The sequence below is a fragment of the Rana temporaria genome, chromosome 1 (assembly GCF_905171775.1).
Source record: "Rana temporaria chromosome 1, aRanTem1.1, whole genome shotgun sequence".
Taxonomy (NCBI): domain Eukaryota; kingdom Metazoa; phylum Chordata; class Amphibia; order Anura; family Ranidae; genus Rana; species Rana temporaria.
Genome location: NC_053489.1, coordinates 273,042,037 through 273,063,261, shown reverse-complemented (window position 1 = coordinate 273,063,261; position 21,225 = coordinate 273,042,037). Strand labels below are relative to the sequence as shown.

General features: G+C 43.7%; 1 protein-coding gene across 4 annotated transcripts in view; it reads right to left on the bottom strand.

The window, feature by feature from the left end:
• UBQLN1 (ubiquilin 1) overlaps positions 1-21,225 on the bottom strand; it is a 79,782-nt gene that overhangs the window by 32,038 nt on the left and 26,519 nt on the right. For 2 of the 4 annotated variants that reach the window (XM_040355593.1, XM_040355580.1), the window contains exons 2-7: positions 15,935-16,086; positions 15,717-15,850; positions 5,050-5,312; positions 3,589-3,747; positions 3,283-3,499; positions 213-355 (exon numbers count right to left, since the gene is read on the bottom strand). In XM_040355593.1, coding sequence (XP_040211527.1) covers positions 213-355; positions 3,283-3,499; positions 3,589-3,747; positions 5,050-5,312; positions 15,717-15,850; positions 15,935-16,086 — 1,068 coding nt within the window. Of the gene's footprint in view, positions 1-212; positions 356-3,279; positions 3,500-3,588; positions 3,748-5,049; positions 5,313-15,716; positions 15,851-15,934; positions 16,087-21,225 lie in introns of all 4 variants that reach the window. The other 2 variants (XM_040355586.1, XM_040355573.1) reach the window with 1 other exon arrangement.

Below are 21,225 nucleotides of genomic sequence, written 5' to 3'. Positions count from 1 at the left end.
ATTTCAGATATAGAGTTTTCATTGATTCAATTTTGTTTTTTCATGATACACCAAGCATGGGGAAGGTTTTCGTATTAAATATCCGATATGCACCATATAATAATTTGTAAAACAGGGAAATGGAAGAAAGGCTTGCTTTGTCCACTGCACACATTGAACTGGTACCTCAAAATGTCTATTCAAAAAACAAAAATACAAGAGGCAGCCCTTACCTGGGATGCAAGATCTGGATTTTGGCTGAGAGACTGCATCATGCTTCTCATATAAGGGGCAGATAACATATTTTGCATTAACTGGGGATTTTCAGATATTTGCTGCATCATGCTCTGCATACCTGGTGTATTGAACATCCCAGCTGTAGAAAACAAAGTTAAGAAGATTAGGATAATAATCTTGGATATGGACCAAAAAGTCAGACACTGTTAAAAAGGAAAAAAAAAATGTCTTGTTTAATTTGCATGGTTCTGCCCACTGTCTCCTCTTGTTTTGGATACATTATTTAAATTTCCTTCTGGTCTTTTTTCTTCTTCAAGTTAAGCACATACATCATACAAACTAACAGATCTTGACTGCTACCCTTCAGTATCATAAATACACAGTCAAGAAGATGAAAGCATGGTATACAAGACATATCACAACAACATTTCGCAAAACCGTTCACTAAAACTAAAGCAGAAAGAATCTGGAAAGAGTGTGCATAGTAGCCAACCAGCTTCTTAGCCATAGCTTGTCAAGCTTTGAAAATGAAATCTAGAAGCGGATTTGCTATGCACAACTGCTCCAGTCTTAGAAAACCCCCTAAGGGCCCCTTCACATGTTCAGTGATGTTTTTCATCTGTCTTTTTAGATGAAAAACAGCAATTCATTCATTTGAGTCTGTGGATGCTCACATTATTCCTCAGCCCTCTCCTCCTCTTGGCTGACGTCAGCGGGAGTTCTCAGCCCCTCCCCGCTGCAGCTGTCAAGACGGGAAGAGGAGAGAGCCGAGGAGTGACGCGAGCGCCAGGAGATGCTTTGATTTAGAGGTAGAAATCAGCTTTATTTTTTTACTAAGAGACATACAATGGAACACGTTTTTGTCTAACAGAGGGGATTGTAGCGACTTAAGTGGCTCAACCACTTTAACTTGTTCTTTGTTAAAAATTTAAATATGTGAGGACAACCTTTTTAGGGCTATCAATTTGCATGTTACAAGCAGAATTGTGAACACTAGGAGAAACACCTCGGAAAGAAAGTCTTCCTTATCCAAGGAGCCTAGCAAAGGCCCAAGATGATTGTAGTATGGACATTGTTAGAGACAGTGTCTACTACTGACTGCCACACATGCACACAGCTATTAAATCAGTATTTGTAAAGGGGAATTTGAGACAACATGGGCAGGCTGGATACAGTATGCACATGAAATGGGCCAAGGACAAGAGAAATGGAATGGGAAAGCGGGGGGGCGTAACAGATCCATGAGGTCCCCAGTGTAGTCGCAAATTTTTAGCTTTAGCTACGGAAGAATAAGGAGCTAGAGCGTGAATCCTGACCAGTCCAGAGGGGTTTTTTTTTTTTTTTTTTTTTTTTACAGCTTGGATAGTGTGGAGTAGGATGCCTGCATTTAATGTGGACATAGAGATGGAAGGAAGAGCCGACAGCTGAAATGTAAAAAAATAAATATATAAATAAAATAAAAGCCGGCAATTATCAGTTTAGGAGCGGAGTCGCTGCGTCCTTAACAACCAATGACTCATTTAGCCGTCAGTGGGGTCCCCCTTTGACAGCTGAAGTGTAAACAAAGTCCTGCCAATTGAAGCCATCAAAAAACAAAAACAAAAACAAAAAAAAGAAGGATACCAAAAAAGAAGCCGGGCAATGTTTATCAACAACATTGCTCAGCCAAAATAAAAAGAAACATTGTTTCTTTTTGTATCTCTGTTTAAATCTGCAGATCTCATCCCTTTTATCTGTAGATGAATAAAGTGGAAGCAAACCCTCCTATTGTTTTCAGCCTAGGAAGCTGCTGATTTTTTTGTTCACTTCTATTTTATAAACTAATAAAAACTTTATTTGCTTGTTAATATTTTTACACCTTTAATATATATTTACACGTTTCACATTGAAAAAAGCGCAACATTTTACAGTTGTGGTATCGATCGGTAATTGTCATCGGCGATTGGTTAAAAAAAATAAAATAAAAAAAAGTGCATCGGTACATCCCTAGCTGTAGAGATTGATAACTTATTTGATTTGGAATTTGAAACTGTAGCATACAACTGGTAAATACATTTTATACCCTATGTGTGTCATAAGTCAAAGCCCTACACTTTACCCAATTCTTCACAATAGGATAGAGAGGCTACACCTTTCACTATGAACACGTTTTTCATTTCTAACCAGACCTTATGAAGCAGAAAAAGGGTAGGGTATTGTGCATTTTTTTGCCATAATAGCTGCCTCTCACTGAGAAAGGAGTGAATATTTTGCCAACCACATGAGAACTCCCCCCTGATTTCAGATGTTCATACTGATCCACCTCTCCAAGTGCTGTTAACTGAAATGCTATAAAATAAAAGGTTACCAAGGATGAGCTCTCACGTGTAGAGCCCCGCCAGGAAGTCTGCGCTGCGCTAATTTACCAATCTCTGCAGCTGCGCATCGGGACAATGTCTCACTGCCTGTGATTAGCTCAGCGGCGACTTCTTGGCGGGCTCTGCACGTGGGGTTTGCGAACACGTCGGAGCTCATCCTTGGTGGTTACATTAGGAACCACATGACCCCCAGCCCCCCTTCCCCTTTTCCCAATCTCTAGGAAACTGAAGGGTGGAAAGTTTAGTTTAATGTGCAGGTTTTTTTTCTTTGAGCAATTTTTGGGAAATTGAAGTTCAAAATCACTCAGTGCTGAGAAGAAAGGGCAGTTGGTTCCTGTTGGACCACCTCACCCTAAACTGGATAGCTTTATAGTTGCTTTTTGTGCAAGCACTGTATAGAGCAGCTACAGAAATAAACAGTTTTAAAAACAAGCATTTAAAATTTAAAAAAGTATTTTTTATGATTTTTACACCTATAAAACCAACAATAGACCTTCTCATCAATATTTGGACAAACTTTACAATTGGAACAATCCCTCGGCTGATTTTTAGGCCTCAACTTTGCAGATGTGTGGACATGAGAAGGTTGTACGTTCTCCAAAGTCAAAATCATTTGAAACTTGACAATTACATAACTTATAATCGCTCTATAAATGTAACTTTCAAACGATCAATCATGAGGTATAAATATAATTAATGAACATACCACCTCCTAGGTTTGAAGAGAGGTTAGGTAAAGTGGGGCCAGGTGTTGAGGTGGTGCTGCCACCACTGTTGGTGCCTGTTTGGCTGCCTCCATCTCCCGATGAAGATGAACCTGACTGAGGAGCCCAGGGGTTGGGCAAGGGATCCCGGTTTTCTGTCCTTGATGGTGGATTTCCAGGATTTGAGTTGCTCATAAGTGAAGCGAATGGGTTGCCTCCAAACTAAAAGAAGAAAGATCACTGATCACACCTTGGCAAATTCATTAGGGTTTATGGGTTTGGACTTTAGCTCCAGAGTTTAAGAGAAATACCTGTTCTTGAGCAGCATTAAGCATTGGCTCTTGAATGTCAGTATACATTCTGCGCAGAGCATTGTAGCCTCCAGGGATACTTTCCAGATTGCTTAAGGCTCGATCTTGATTCCTCATCATCTCCTGCATCATTGCTGGATTTCGAGCTAGTTCTAAAGTCTATTGAACATATAAAACAAATAGTGAAGTCTAGAAAATTATACTCCACTCACAGAAGGGCTTAGCATACACAAAGTAGATAAAATATAGCAAGGATCTGCATAAAATTGTCCTGACTCACATTAAAGCTGGAGGGATGCTTAAAAAAAAAAAAAAAAAGTGTATTATACCTGCAAAGAAAGCTGTAGGCTATAGTTCAAACTTTTGTGAACCTGCCTTAAGGCAGAAATAAAATGCAAAAAATAAAATGGGGTATATTGCAGCTTACCAATCCGTAAATGTGGTGGCTGCATTTGTTTCTTTTCTAAGGTCCCCCCCCCCCTTTTATTTTTACTTGGTGACCTGGCCAGTAACACTTCCTATCTTATGGAGTCTCCAATCTGGATGAAGATTTGCCTCTGCAGTGGCCCAAATTACAGATTTCAACAGTTTCCTCCAAGCTGACCATTTTCATTAAAATAAAAAATAAAAACGTAATAAAATGAAAATCAATGCAGTCACCATTAAAGGGGTTGTAAACCATGTTTTTCACCTTAATGCATCCTATGCATTAAAGTGAAAAAACTTGCGTCACTGACCCGTCCCCCCTGTTTTACTCACCCAAGCACGTTCGTTCCCTTTGCCCGGAGTTCTCTGGTTTTGATTGGATAGATCAATGGCAGCACAGCCATTGGCTCCCGCTGCTGTCAATCAAAACAAAAGACACGGGCATTCTGTGTCTATGCACGCAAATGCTTGACTCGGGAGCACACCCGCAAGATAACCCCCAGGGAGAGTGCTTCTCCCAGGGGGTTTACCGATGCGAGGAGAAGCCACAAGTGTCGTCAGGGGACCCCAGAAGACGAGGTTTGGGGCCACACTGTGCAAAACGAACTGCACAGTGGAGGCAAGGATGATATATTTAAAAAAAAAAAAGATTTACAATCACTTTAAGGATTGGTAAACTGCTATGGATTAATTGTTCATGTGGGTTTAATAAAACCTGGAGTGGAAGAAACGCATTTATATATTCCTTTTTTCATTGGTCCTGTCATTAGAGTACAGGGTAACATCTTTGATTGTTAAAATATTAAAACAAGCTTCCTCCATTTTCTAAGTGAACAACATGTTTGTTTTTAACATGCTACTTAGAAGATGAGATGCTTCATCTGTGCTCTTAGTCCCTTACAATGACATCAGAAATCTAACACTTTTCCCTTCAGCTTTATGCCACCCCTAATATTTCTGCAGTAAAAAACATGGCAAATATCTAATGAAAGGACAGCTTTGTCGTGCATAAAAGAAAACATCATAAGAACATACTTGTCGCATTATGTCTGGATTATTAAGCATGTGACTGATTTCAGGATTTCTCTGGATTAATTGCTGCATTTGTGGATTGGCCATAATTAGTTGCCGCATCAAGTCAGGGTTAGACAGCATGCTCTGTACAAATGGGTTTTCCATGATCTGAACCATCATCTCTGGGTTTGACATAAGTTGTCTCTGCATCTGGCTCTGTAGCTCAGAGAAATTTGTTGAATTCATGCCCATACTACTGAGCCCAGCCAGACCACCAAGGCCACCTGGAAAAAAGAAAAACAAGAGATCATTAACCACTATATCTGTAATGTGTGTTTTATCGGTTTGATCAATGAATGGGGAAAAAATAAATATTATATATAATAAATAATATACACATACAGCTCCCGCAAGTATCTAAAGCCAAAACATTTGTTTTAGGTTTTGGATACAGTGGAAAAGTATTAGAACCCATACCAGGTTTCACTACCATCAAAGACTTGGATAAAAAAAAAAAAAGAAAAAAGAGCACCCGGTGTCCAGAGAATTGCAATGTCTAAAGCAGGGGTCTCAAAGTACCGGCCCGCGGGCCATTTGCGGCCCGGTTATAAATGGCCCATTTGCTTGTAATATTTTTTTTTTTTTTTTTTTTTTAGAAGAAAAATTGCGCTAACCAAAACAACGTGATTAAATAAATGAATATAAAAAAAGGCAGCAATAACGTGTCATAACACAAACAATATAGGAAAAAGAAAAAATCGCGCCAATCTATAAAAATTATTCAGACCTATGTGACAACACAATTAGTGTAGTGAATAAATGTCCAAAAAAGAAAAAGAAATAATGTCCCTGTAGCATGTGAAATATACCACACTAGCATGTGTGGGAAACATTCAAATCCTTATTGAAATAACCATAATAGTGAGTTATATTAAAAGTCCAAATAGCTGTGAAGTTTCTTGGGACAAACAACACCCGGTGCACAAATGATTGAGTGAGCCACCACCACATGGACTGGGGCTTACCAGAACACATATAAATAACAGCGTTATTTAAAGATTGCAGCAGGGGTCTCCAAGGGGTCTGGTCACAACACAGGATCAATGGATGTACAGCATATATCTTTCACTGGTATCTCCACGGAGGGATAAGATAAACTCGTACTGACAGACTCTCGGACCGTAGCAGGAAACAATGGCATGTCATGCAGAGAGAAAGCCGCACATAGCGTAATACGTCCAAAAAATACTTTTATTAAAAGTGTAAAAACCTACTTACATCAATTGAATGAAATATAGGCACATAAAAACAGTTTGCCGGCCGGCATAGATGGGAGCCCTTCCTCCTTGTATAAACGCGGTGACGTCACTGCAGTGACGTCACCGCGTTTATACAAGGATCTATGCCGGCCGGCAAACTGTTTTTATGTGCCTATATTTCATTCAATTGATGTAAGTAGGTTTTTACACTTTTAATAAAAGTATTTTTTGGACGTATTACGCTATGTGCGGCTTTCTCTCTGCATGACATGCCATTGTTTCCTGCTACGGTCCGAGAGTCTGTCAGTACGAGTTTATCTTATCCCTCCGTGGAGATACCAGTGAAAGATATATGCTGTACATCCATTGATCCTGTGTTGTGACCAGACCCCTTGGAGACCCCTGCTGCAATCTTTAAATAACGCTGTTATTTATATGTGTTCTGGTAAGCCCCAGTCCATGTGGTGGTGGCTCACTCAATCATTTGTGCACCGGGTGTTGTTTGTCCCAAGAAACTTCACAGCTATTTGGACTTTTAATATAACTCACTATTATGGTTATTTCAATAAGGATTTGAATGTTTCCCACACATGCTAGTGTGGTATATTTCACATGCTACAGGGACATTATTTCTTTTTCTTTTTTGGACATTTATTCACTACACTAATTGTGTTGTCACATAGGTCTGAATAATTTTTATAGATTGGCGCGATTTTTTCTTTTTCCTATATTGCTTGTAATATCATCTGGGATGGATGAGAAGAGAGGGGGGGCCGCCGGGGGGCGGGGAGCAGCCGCAGCGTGACATGACAGAGAAGTGAACTTATGACAGACGCTTCCTGCGCTACTCTGCATGTGAAGAAAACGACAACAAGTAAACGCTGACCTGTGCCCCATGTACCCTGATTGTGCCCTCATGTGCCCCATGTACCCCGATTGTGCCCTCATGTACCCTGATTGTGCCCCATGTACCCCGATGTGGCCCATGTACCCTGATTGTGCCCCATGTGCTCTGATGTGCCCCGATGTGCCCCATGTGCCCCGATGTGGCCCGATTGTGCCCCATGTACCCCAATTGTGCCCCATGTACCCCAATTGTGCCCCATGTACCCCAATTGTGCCCCATGTACCCCGATTGTGCCCCATGTACCCCGATTGTGCCCCATGTACCCCGATTGTGCCCCATGTACCCCGATTGTGCCCCATGTACCCCGATTGTGCCCCATGTACCCCGATTGTGCCCCATGTACCCCGATTGTGCCCCATGTACCCCGATTGTGCCCCATGTGCCCTGATGTGGCTGATGTGCCACATGTACCCTGATTATGCCCCATGTGCCCCATGTACCCTGATGTGCCGGGCTCTGTACCCTGATGTGCCCTGTCCTGATGTGCCTTGTCGTGCCCTGTACCCTGATATGGTCTATTGTGCTGTGCTCTGTACCCTGATGTGCTATTCTCTGTACCCTGCTGTGCGCTTTGCCCTGCTGTGCGCTGTACCCTGCTGTGCTGGGCTCTGTGACCTGATGTGTTGTGCCCTGATGGTGAGTGGTCAGTGCGTCTAGTGTAGTGGTCAGTGGGGTGTGTAGTGGTCAGTGGTCAGGGTTAATAATGTGTCCGCTGACACCAGTGCTGGTGTTAATAATGCATCCACTGACACCAGTGCTGGGGGGTAATAATGCGTCGGCTGACACCAGTGCTGGGGGGTAATAATGCATCCGCTGACACCAGTGCTGGGGGTAATAATGCGTCCGCTGACACCAGTGCTGGGGGTTATAATGCGTCCGCTGACACCAGTGCTGGCGGTAATAATGCATCCACTGATACCAGTGCTGGGGTTAATAATGCGTCGGCTGACACCAGTGCTGGGGGATTAATAATGCGTTCGCCAACACCAGTACTGTTTTTGAAGTTTGAAAGTTTGCATGCGGCCCTCCATGGGATATGAAAACTTGTCTTGTGGCCCTCAGATAATTTGAGTTTGAGACCCCTGGTCTAAAGTATGGTTCATAGACTTTTTGAAAAGTAGCAAATTGTACATTAAACCAACACTTTTCGGGAAAAAAAAAACAAAAACTCCCCTTTTTCAGGGCTGTTGCTGCAAACAAATGGATGGGAATGATTCCCATGAAAGGTTGTAGGTACAAGATCTCAGAAACAAGGATGGCAGGATGCCAACTTTAGTGGCAGATTCCTCTGCATCCTGCCATCCTTGCGTCTGAATTCTTGTATCAAACACAAACTTTCATGGGAATCATTCCTTCCAATCGTACGCAGCAGCTCTAAAGAAGGGGGGGGGGGGGTCGTCGTCGTCTTCCTCCTCCAAAAAAAATAAAACATGTGTTGGCTTGATGTACATGTTGCTACTTTTCAACAAAACGTCTATGGACCATATTTTAGAAGTTGCAATTCTCTGGACACCGGGCGCTCCTTCCTTTTTATTTAAGTCTACATGCTGGGTAAGGTTGCACAGAAAAAAAGGTAGCAGCCCAATCCCGAAGAGGGCCCATTTCCACCATTCATCAATGGGAACTATACAAATAATGGGATTCCTTTCTTTTTGCCCACACGATCACCCACCCAGGACCAGTGACTAATCCTGTCAGTCCAGCAGAGTCTTCAAAAACATGCTCACTACTAGCAAAGGCTCTGGTACACATTGCTTCTTTTTTCCCCCCTCTCTCAGGGACAACGTTTTAGCTGATGGGACAGAAGAAAAGTTGCAACAGAGAACCATAAATTCCCATGAAGGTAAAACAAGCCCATAACCTGATGTGGTCAATAAATAAAAAATGGGAACAAACTACCATGAAGTGACCTAGCGAAAAATCAGATGGTCCAATTAGGAAGGCCCCTTATCCCCTAGGATCAAAAGGAATGAAACTCTGCAGGGAATTAAAGAATGGTGCACGCATATTGCTTGTAGCACTCTTTCAAACATAAAATCACTGCAAGCCCCTTTGCCAATTAGCAGAAATCATTTCTTAGTTCTGCTATGTCGGTCTATGACAAACAGCACAAAGAACAGGAGCGCTGGAATGCTCTGATCTTTCTACCTGTTTCCACCCCTTCTCAGCTCAAAGCAGAGGGGGGGAGAGAGTTTGTTAACCTTGCAGGCTCTGACATGTGCTGTAATCACTGCACACACAAAGAAAGGATGTGAGCATCCTATACGCCAGGTTATACTTGGCAGGGAATCTAAATGGAAAAAACTGCCACATATTGTTAATTAGGTGCAGACTGCGCTAGTTTCTATTTCACACTGGTGTGGTTGGAGCAGATCGACCTGAAACAGGTCTATCCGTTTAGGTTAGGTTCACACCATGAATGTCAAAAACGGTTTCCCAACACGCACAACACACTACCCTTTAGCAGACACACGTTGATGCCATCAACTGTTAAAGTGTATCATCACCTAAAAAAGTTCTGCATTTTCTCTTCCTCCCCTACTTTTTTTTTTTTTTTTTAGCAAATATCTGTTTCAGACAGGTACTCAACTCCACTTTCCCTCATATCGCCTAAGCAATCCAAGCAGAAGTTTTTGGAAGTAGCTGCTGACTTTTTAATTTTATTTTTTCAGGGCGAAGTTCCACTTTAATGGAACCCCCACATCGGTAAATCATACAGTTTGGCTCAGCACAATATTAGAACAGACTCCTTTCTGCATTTCTGGTGCATAGGGTGTCCCATTAAAATGAGTGGGCTGCACTACATGTGACGTGGGAACATGTGGACACCATGTGGAAATGCACCCACACCTGTGGCCTTTAGCGCACGCAACTCCAGACAGTTATAACTGTGTAGGAAGCTTAGTTAATTCCCAGGTTGTCTGGCCAGAAAACTAATCTCAGATAAAACTTGCCAGAAAAATGTCCGAATCCACAAAAAACACAACAACCTACAAAGTGACTCCCGAGTCTGCCAGAGAAGGGGTTTAAAGGCACAAAGTTAATGTAGCTGAAAGAGTATGAAGCAGGGAGAAGCATTGCACCAGGGTAGGCAGGAAATGGAAGTTAGACCCATAGCCCAGACTGGTGCGATAGAACTGAGAATTAAGCAAATGCATCATCTCTGCCATATAAGAGGTGCCAGTGGGGCACTCTAATCCCGATTAAGAGGTGCCCTGCCTAAACTTGACCTCAAGCTATAGCTCTAGAAAAGCTCCGGATTCCCTAGATCAAGCAAAGAGTCAACAGCCATTAATCAAAGAAAAAATATATTTGTCTGATTTTTTTTTTTTTTTTTTTAGGAAGGCCACTTCTCGTTAGACCAGTTATTGCTGAGACAGGAGTGTACTGGCCTTCTGGTTGTTTATTTTTTAAGTGTATTTTGTGCGTGTACTCGAGAGGAGCCGTACTGCAGGAGTTGGGAGTAGGCAGGCCTCCCTCAGAGGCAATTTGCCACCTTTCTCCATGCCCCGGGTGGCAATGGTGGGTGTGCGAGGGGGTCCTCCCACAGAGCCGGCCCTACCTGCTCCGCTTTGAAGCCCAACGGGGCAGAGGGACTCCCTATAAGGGAGTGAGAGGATCTAGCCCGCTCAACCAGCCCCGTCAGTCCTTCGCCTCTCTTTTTAGAGACCGCGTGGTCAAAGTGCGTGCATGTTAACCCAATTTCGAGTGCGTGTAAGTGTGGTGGTTTTTGTGGGAGGGGGGGGTGGGCGTACTAAGCGCAAGCTTACCTTGCATAGCACACCCACCGGGAGCCGGGCTGAGACCACCAAACTCAATTCACATGTAGATGAGACCGGGATCCGAACCTGTAGCTGCAGAGGTGAATGGCTTGTCAGCGCAGTGCCAATCGCATCGTGCCACCGCAGCTCCCCTACTCGAGTACTCGCTGTGTCCGATTCCCGCAGAGAGGTGGCAAAGTCCTCCAGCGGGATGGTGTCATCAGCTTACGATTGATTGCCACAACAATCTTCCTGATGATCAGGTGGAGAGGTAAGCTCTCGAGCTGCAAGCTTAGTAAGACATTTCTGGGCCGCCTAACTGTACTTCTCCTTGGCTGGCTGGGGAAGCAAGACACCATTCTCTGTGGCAGAGCGGGCGCTCAAGCCGTGTACAGACATGGCTTGTCTATAAAAAGTATACCGATGTGTAGCCCAGAAACCAAGCAATTGCCCTGTGTGAAGAAATTCACGAAACACCCAGAGATTGTGCACTCAGGAGAAGAGCAAAGAGTATCGGCGAAGCAGGCAGACCAAGATTCCGGCTAGTAGGCTGCCAAGCCACGTTCCCCTCCGAACTACCAGACAGCAAGGAAACCAATAGTGCCGCTGACCTTGCACAGAGACACAGGCAGTATCTCCCAGGTGAAGTGGGTAGTCATTCACACAGTCTCATGGGGACTGCCTACATGAGGGGCAACTTGACAACGAACGCACCAAAGAGCCAGAAAGTGATGCAACCACCTGCTAAGGTGCCAATTATGTGCCACTTTGTGTTGGTCTATCACAGGGATATGCAATTAGCGCAGGGCTCGACAAAACCTGGGCGCCAGATCGCAATTGCGACTAGAATAAGCGACCTGGAGCCTGGGGAAGGAAGCATAGGCCTGCAGAAGGCCGCGGCCTCAATTACCGGCAGGCGCGCGGCGGGGGAGCACACAGAGACACAGGATACCCCATCCCTGGTCTATCACATGCAATCCCAATAAAACACATTTACGTTTTTGGTTGTAACATGACAAAATGTGGAAAATGTCAAGGGGTATGAATACTTTTTCAAGACACTGTATTTATATGCCGATAGGGGCATAAGATATTTGCATAGGACTGATTCCCTTACTGAAAAATGTTTGTACACTGCCCTAACACAAGAGCTGCCTGCAAAAGAGTTTAGTACTGATTTGAACATGATCTTATAAAACACAAATTATTAAACAAACCGACACCTCAAAAATATGAAAACAGCTGTGAGGGGTTAGGTTTGAAGTGTATTGTGACAGGAAGTCAAGTAAATCTGGGGGTGTTGTCAGACGGGAGATACATTTCTGCCTTGTTTAGAAAATTCACCAATTACTATCAGGTGTCGGCTGCAGAGGTAGCCAGAAAGGTTTAAGGACGTTGGATAGCTTCAGCTGTTCAGAATGAGGAAATTAAGGCCTCTATAAGTTGTCCAGAGGATTACTGCTCAATGCTGCATCCTGAGGCTTGTTGAGTTAAAGAGAGCAGTGAGCTGAGGAAGACTTCTGAAGGTGAAATGGTTGTTGATATTTTTGCTGTGTGATAAGAAAATCAAAGAGACTATTGTTTTCTGCTGGAAGACCAGCAGTGTCTGCCCAGCAGTAGGCTGTGCCAGACTCCATAGGTAGGTTCCTGTGTTGTCAAGGTAGAAGGCCCACGTGGCCAGGGTTTATTTTATATTTTGTTTATGCGGTTTGGACGCTTGCACTTGTTTCCAGCAATATGGAAGAATAAACCACAAGCCTTGTTTTTTCAACCACCCACAGCTGTGTAGTGAACCCACTCAGGAGATCACACACCCCCGCTACCGAGCTAAACCCTTTACACATGGTGGAGTGCCGCGGGCAGTTAAAGTAAACCCAAAATGGAGGAGATACTGAAGCAGCTGGCTATAGCAAATGCAAATCAACAGCAGACAAATTTGCAGCGGAGCCTTGCAGCTCAACAACAAGCTCACCAAGAGAGCATTGCAGGCTTGGAACAGAGACACCAGCAGCAAATGGAGGCCATTGTGAAACAGCTTCAGAGACAGCAGGCAGAGTCAGGCCAGTAACATACCGACTTTTCGGGTAAGCCACTTATTGCCAAAGATGACTGCAGATGATGACCACGTTTGAGAGAACAGCGGAAAAAGAGAGTTGGCCTAAAGAACAGTGGGCTGGACTAGTGGCCCCCCTATTATCTGGAGAAGCCCAAAAGGCATATTTTGATTTGGAGCTTGCAGATGCAAAACTATGATCGGTTAAAAGAGGAAATATTGGCACGTTTTGGTGTAACCCTGGCTGTCCGTGCTCAACGGGTCCACAATTGGAGTTATCAGCTGAAGAAGCCACCTCGATCGCAGATGTATGACCTCATCCATTTGGCCAGGAAATAGCTGCAGCCAGAAACTCTGTCCGGACCAGAAATTTTGGAGCGAGTAGTCATAGACAAATTTCTTAGGTCTCTTCCAGACACCCTGCAGAAATGGGTGAGCCATGGCGGTCCGGAAACCGCAGACAAACTAGTAGACCTGGTCGAAGGGTACACAACAGAAAATTTGTCCTCTTTCCCCAGAGACGCACAGACTTTCCACCCCAAGACCAGACCCTCCCCACCTATAGGTAAGACTGCAACAAGGGATGGGGGTGAAGAGAGGGACCAAAGAACTAGAGGTATTATCGGGACCACTGCTAGTGGTTGGCGAGAGCGGCCTGGAAGACCCATCCCACAAGAGAGGACCAGAAGGTTGATTTGTTACCGTTGCCGGGAAGAGGGACATGTAGCAGCGGTTTGCCCAGCGGTTGATGAGCCAATGCAGTGTGACTTTCTGACAGAGAGACGACAGTCTCTTTTTGCAACCACATGCACTGCAGTAAAGGGGAATGAGAAACCTTTATGTAGAATGTGCTTAGATGGTAAAGATGTTGTGGTATTGGTGGATTCAGGTAGCCTGGTCACCTTAGTGAAAAGTGATCTAGTGGTGGGAAAAACCTTACATCCTAGGAAAATGGCTGCAGTTTGTGTACATGGGGACACTCGAGAATATCCGGTGACTACGGTTTCCTTTGAAACCTCCCTCGGTAACTTGTGTCACCAAGTGGGTCTAGTTCCCCCGACTTCCACATGACGCAATTGTGGGAAGGGATTTCCCAAAGTTCTGGGAACTCTGGGATTGCCCAGATTCCCCAGTAAGTGGTTCTTCTGAGCCTGAACCATCTACTCCAGTATTCTCCAACTGTGAGGATTCTCCTGAGTTTCTGTTCTCAGTCTTAGCAGGGGAAACACCAGTTCCTAGGGAGGAGGCGGCTACTTTAGAAGAGGAACAGCGGCCGATAGGGTTTGATGACCTCGAGGTGCACAGAGAAAATTTTATCACTGAGCAATTGAGGGACCCCACATTGCTAAGAGCCCAGGAGAATGTAGTAAAGATAGATGGGGAGTTAGTTAACCCCGACGAGAGGGTTGCCCTCCCTTACTTCATTATTGAAAGGGACCCGTTATATCGAGTGTCGCATATCGAGTGTCACAGAGGATAGAGGACACCATTGAGCAACTGGTAGTGCCTAAACCGTACCGCAAGATGGTGTTGGAACTGGCCCATGGGCACATTCTTGGGGGACATTTGGGAGCAGAAAAAACCCGGGAGAGAATCAACCAGAGGTTTTATTGGCCTGGGATCACTAAGGAAGTGGAAGTGTACTGCTCTTCCTGTCCAGTGTGTCAGATTACTGCACCCATGCCACATTTCCGCAGTCCGTTGGTACCCCTGCCCATTATTGAGGTCCCTTTTGAGAGGATCGCCATGGACTTGGTTGGCCCCAAGGAAGACTTCTGACGGTGAAGTGGTTGTTGATATTTTTGCTGCTTGATAAGAAAATCAAAAAGACTATTGTTTTCTGCTGGAAGACCAGCAGTGTCTGCCCAGCAGTAGGCTGTGCCAGACTCCATAGGTAGGTTCCTGTGTTGTGAAGGTAGACCCAAGTGGCCAGGGTTTATTTTATGTTTTGTTTTGTTTATGCTGTTTGGATGCTTGCACTTGTTTCCAGCAATATGGAAGAATAAACCACAACCTTTGTTTTTTCAACCACCCACGGCTGCCTCTCTGTATAATTCAGTGTGTAGTGAACCCACTCAGGAGGTCACACACCCCCGCTACCGAGCTAACCCCTTACAGTATGTAAACCCCAATGAACTTTTTACACTTTTTTTGTCTGTTAAATATACTATTGCAAGCATTTGTTATATCGGTTCAATCAAATTATAAAAAAACATGCCTGTTGATGTTAGAAATTCATAGCTATGCACACTTCCCGTTTCATCTGAAGGATTCCTACCAGTTCTCATCTTGGACTACGAAACAATTATTCTCCATGTTGTGGAGATACAGAGAGTGGGGAGGGTTTAAGAAGTGTAACAAAATATAACCACACAAGGAGGAAACTATTTCCATGAGACTTCAGTCCAGAAAAATGCATGCGTTGTCAGTCAAGAAAGGAAATTAAGACATGAGGGAATTTCTGATACATCAGATATTTTCAGGCTGGGCGTTGCTTTAATTCTTTTAAGTACCAGGCTTGGAACGAACATGCAACTAATAAAATGAAAGAAATGTCAAAACCAGCGAGTTCTGGAATGGTTTTGCATCTGTAGCTCAGAAATTATATGGTCAAGCTTATTTTGATAGTCAGGCATCTAGCAATCCCGGGAGAGTTTGGAAATGACAGCTCATGCATTTTTCTTATGACAGATGCCCCGACATCTTACCTAAACCAAAAGGAGCATTTGTGGTGGATGAGCTGGTAGATGTGCTACTGGAAGTTGTAGAAGTGGATGCTGGACTGCTGGGGCTACTGGGTTGGGTAGTGGCGGCAGCAGCAGCAGCAGGAGCAGCTTGTGACCTGTATAAAATACAAAACAATTTAGCATAAGTGAAATTTTTCAGTGGAACTATAAACAGAAAAATACAAAGTGGTATAACATACCTATTCTGTGTTTTAACGACAAGATGGACAGTGAGTCCATCGTGGATGCCATGCTGACTGAGTGTGTCTTGGTCCTTTAAGATCTTTCCAGCAAATATCAAGACAAGCTGGTCCGTGCTGGATTTGAAGCGTTTTGATATGTCCTCCTTGAACTGAAAAGCAAACATACCCAATTTAATGTTCTAAATAAAACAAAATAACTATATACATTGATCTATTGTGCTGCAAATGTAGAAAGTAACCCAGTATTACAAAAAAAATAAAGAAAAAATACTCTGCTGACTTACAGCCATGCATTATTATTAGCGATGCATCAACGTTTTGGCCATATCGGGCAAACATGGTTTTATCTGCATTTTGCCGTTAAGGGAAAAGGGTGCGCCATTTTACCACAATTTAACTGTGCTTATGACGTGTTTTTCATAGGTTGCGTCGTTTGACACAAAAAACGCATTAAAAAACGTAACGGGGTCGATGGCGTGCACGTGCATGTGAGAACGTAGCGCGCGCTCGTAGGTGGGGGGAGAGGAGAACGATGGGATTGCCGGGGGATGGACCGCCTTCCTTCACATGCTGACAAGCGCGCTGTTTACCGCCGCACACCAGGGGATCCGAGCCGACACCACCGTGGCGGGAGCGACTATCAGGCTCCGTTGGACACACCGCACCTGCACCGGAGGACACTAGGGATCTGTCGGTGAGGAGCGGAGATGGACGGAGTAAGGTAGGAGATGGGCTATACAGTGGGCGGATGGAACTAGGAGATCAGGCAAGCATAGCCACCCCCCGCATGTATAAGCTGCAAAGGTAAACAGCTAGTTGGAAAGTCAGCCCAGAGAAACTCACTGCTAGAATTGCAAGCATATAGGAAACGCCGGAGGTGTGGAGAGGGGAAGACACCGAGTGAGAGGCTAAGGAGGACTGAGAAATGCGGAAAAAAGTGATATTATCTACTATTTACCAACTATCTCTGTACGGGAAACCAACAGAAATGTGAAAATTGAAACAAGTGTGAAACAAAGGCACTAAAAGTATGGTGAAAATATGACCCTAAATATCCACTGTTAGCGACAGACTGACATGTGTATGTATATATATATATATATATATATATATATATATTGTACCATCAAGACTGCATAAAGTGATAGCATTTGAAACACATGGTGAGAAGATCTAAAGGATAAAACTTGCACTGCAGTAAAAGGTGCGAAAGGGAAATGACTTTTAGAATTAATCTATTAAATATAAAACACATCTCCTTGTAAAAGAACACCAATACAGTTCACTCACAAGTTTACTGAGAACCGTGAATTTTGATTGGGTTAAACGAGCATCTTTGCTTTGGCCCTCACTCTCTCTTTCCCTCGTTTTCTCTCTTTTTCTCCTTTTATGTCCCTTCCTTTCTGTTTTCTCTCCCTTTTTCTTTTTTTTTTTTTTGTTGTTTGTTTTATTTTGTGCTTGGGACCTCAGATATCGGTCAAATAAATCATCTGAACAAAGATTGAGATATATTAAGCAATTTTTACTCAGGGGGAGTGAGTGAGAAAGAAAACCAAAGAAGATTCAAATTCGAAGGGGGATAAGACCTGGTCATACTGGTTCTTCCCTGACACTGGATTCTCTATTAACCCGCTGGGAATAAGAAGCCAAGCTGGGGAAGAGAATTAGAAGGAAGGAGACTAAGATGAGCAGAATGACGAGTAGATCAACAAGGGGGGGACCCCCAACTACTCCAAGCAATACAACAGCAACAAGTTCATTAAGACCATTCGTGACAAGAGGGGAAAGTCCGCGCGTCCCTGAGGCCCAGGGGGTAACAAAGCAACAACAAGCGAACAAAGTCAAAAAAGCTGAAAATAAGAAACCCCAGAGTGATATCTCCAGAGAAACATCTATAGAATCAAGAGAGGAGGGGCCTACAGGAAGCAGACTGGAAAGTAGCAGGATGGATGAACGAAGCGCAGACACTCAGTCCCCCTCAAAGGGAGAAATGGCAGAGATGTTGTTAAGGCTGGAAAACGTGATAAAAGGTGAAATACAGAATTTACGGACAGATTTTGTCCATATGCTCTCTAGAATCGAAACAGCAGAAGAACAAATAGAGAAATAGGAACAGGAATCAAACGCACTAAAAGCCCAGATGGATCAGATTCAATTACAACAGAGGCATATTCTCTACAAATTGGAGGATCAGGAAAATAGAAGTCGGAGACAAAACTTAAGGATAAGATTTATACCAGAGAAGAGGGATGAGGACCTCAGGCCAATAGTGCAGAAGATATTCAATCCAATACTGGAAAGAACAATAGACAACCCAATTGGAATTGAAAGGGTCCATCGAGTGGGAAATCCGAAAAGAGCGACCCCCGAGCGAACAAGAGATGTCATAATAAGGTTCAGATTTTATGAAGATAAAGAAGCAATTTGGAAGAAGCTGAGGGGACAATCCCCGATAGTGTTTGAAGGGACGGAGCTGCAGATATTCACGGATGTGGCCCCAGAAACCCTGGCAAGGAGATGGTTGTTAAAACCGCTCTTAAAGCAGATGATAGACTTGAACATTAAATATAACTGGGGGTTCCCTTCTTGCCTAATTGGAACAAAGGAAGGGAGATCTGCGACACTAAGATTTCCCGAGGACTTAAGGGAATTTTGTAGGAAATTAGATATCCAGGTCCCTGACCTACCAGGTTGGGGGTAGGGGGGGCGGGGACGAGAGGGAGAGGGGGGAGAATGGAAATTCCCGCCCTGTCCCCTCTTCCTTGTTTTCCCTAGTTGCCCTTTTTTTTTGTTTTTTTTCTTTGTGTCTTCTTTTTTGCCTTTTCCTCCTTTGCTCACTTTTATCCCTGGCTTGGGCTTTCCGCTGACCTCGGGCTGGGGTTTTGTCCCCGCCCCCCCCTTCCGGCTGGAAAACCGGGAGGGGGGGGAGGCAATCTCAGACCCCCACCCAGAGTGATCTGGACCAAGATATAGAAGATGGTCCAGAGGCCTTTAATAGGCCAAATAGGGGGGGAGGGAGGGAGGGGGGAGGAGATGAGAAGGAGGGAGGGATGGGTTGGAGGGGGAGGGGATGGGAGGGTTGGAGGGGGAGGGGATGGGAGGGTGGGAGGGAGGAGAGGGATGGGAATGAGGGAGGGAAGAAACCCTATCTCACCAAAACAATCAGAAGAGAGCATAATCCGAAGAAAGGAAAACAAGGATGCCAGTGATTAAATGTCTGTCCTATAACGTAAAAGGCCTTAATAGTCCAACTAAGAGACATAAGATATTGGGGGAATTGAAAAAGGTATAGGACAGACATTGCCTTTTTACAAGAAACCCATCTTACATTGGGGTCAAATACAAGGATATATTCCCCCGACTTTCCCAGATGGTACTATGGAGATACCATCTCAAAAAGAGCTAGAGGGGTAGCAATTGGAATAGCGAAGGGGACACGGTTTGTTCTAACAGATAGAATGACAGACCCGGAAGGGAGATTCCTCTTTTTAAGGGGAAAATTGGAGGAGGAGGAATACACTCTTGTAAATATATATGCTCCGAATACCTCCCCTATGAAATACCTGTCGGGAATACTGGGGAAATTAAAAGATTTTAGGAGGGGAAAGTTATTATTGGGAGGTGACAAACTTTTGTATGGACCCCAAAGTAGATAAAACTCATCAGACATCAGATACTCAAGACATACAACTAAAAAAGGTTAAGGAAAGTTTGTATAGAAATCAATTAGTGGATACATGGAGGATCTTTAACCCAGGCCAACGAGATTACACGTTTTTTTCCCCGGTCCATGGTAGTTATTCTCGGATCGACCACATACTGGTAGATCATAGAATGCTGGAAATGGTGGTCGAGACAAGAATAGAAACCATGACGATCTCGGATCATGCCCCCATTAGCATATCCATAAATATCTCAGGGAATCAAAAGCCCTATCAAAACTGGAGACTTGAGGAGCTAATAATCAAAGAGAAAAGTTTCCTGAGGGTTAAAAAAGAATTAGAAGAATACTTTAAAACAAATGAGATAGATGGAATATCTAAAGCAACACTATGGGACGCCCATAAGGCGGTGATAAGAGGGGTCCTGATCTCTGAAGGAGCAAGGAAGAAGAAAGAAGAGAGTAGTAAAAGGGAAAAACTTATAGGGGAGATTTTTAATCTTGAACAAAAACATAAGAAAATGGGAAAGCAACAAGACCTATATCTAAACTTAGTAAACAAGCGAAATGAGCTTAAAGAACTCTTAGATCAAGATACAAAAAGGGAATTTAACTCAATAGCAAGGGAAAGATACAGGTGGGGAAATAAAACAAGCAAACACCTTGCTCGGATGGTACAAAAAAAGAAATCTAGGAATTATATAGACAAAATTAAAAACGAAAAAGGTAAGGTTTTACATACAACAAAAGATATTGCAGAAACATTCAGAATATACTATGAAAAACTATATTCGGTAGAACAAAAGAACTGGCAAAAAGGGGAGAAAGAAAACAAGATTACAACATTTTTAAAAGAAGCAGGAATATCAAAAATTGATCAAACGGAGGCAGAAGAGATGGATAGGCCTATCACAGAAAATGAAATTAAACTAGCATTAACAAGTTCAGAAGCAGGAAAAAGTCCGGGCCCGGACGGCTTCACAGTGTTGTATTACAAAAAATACAAAGAGATCCTTCTCCCAAAACTATGTCAGTACTTTAATGGCCTTGGAAGAGATTATGAATTAAGTAAAGAAGCATCAGAGGCAACCATCACCGTTATTCCAAAGGAAGGCAAAGACATAGGAAGCTGTTCAGGGTACCGGCCGATATCTCTGCTGAACACAGATATAAAATTGTACGCAAAAGGTATTGGCCGGAAGAGTTAGACAAGAAATGACAAAACTGGTACACCCGGACCAAACGGGCTTTGTTCAGGGTAGAGAGGGTAGAGACAATGGAGTAAAAACACTCTTGTTGCTCCAGAGAATGAAGGCAGTAGGGTCCCCAGGTTTACTTCTGTCGATTGACGCAGAAAAAGCGTTCGACAGAGTAGACTGGGGACTTATGCTGCAGACTCTGAGAGGCATGGGGTTTGGACAGAGAATGATAGACTGGATTGCAGCCCTTTATTTGTCTCCCACTGCCAAAATAAAGATAAATGGCAGTCTATCTCAAACTTTCTCAATGAAAAATGGTACAAGGCAGGGGTGCCCTTTGTCGCCACTCCTGTTTGTGCTCTCTTTGGAGCCGTTGCTGGCCAGGATCCGTAACTGCAAAGAAATAAAAGGGGTTAAAATAGGAGAGG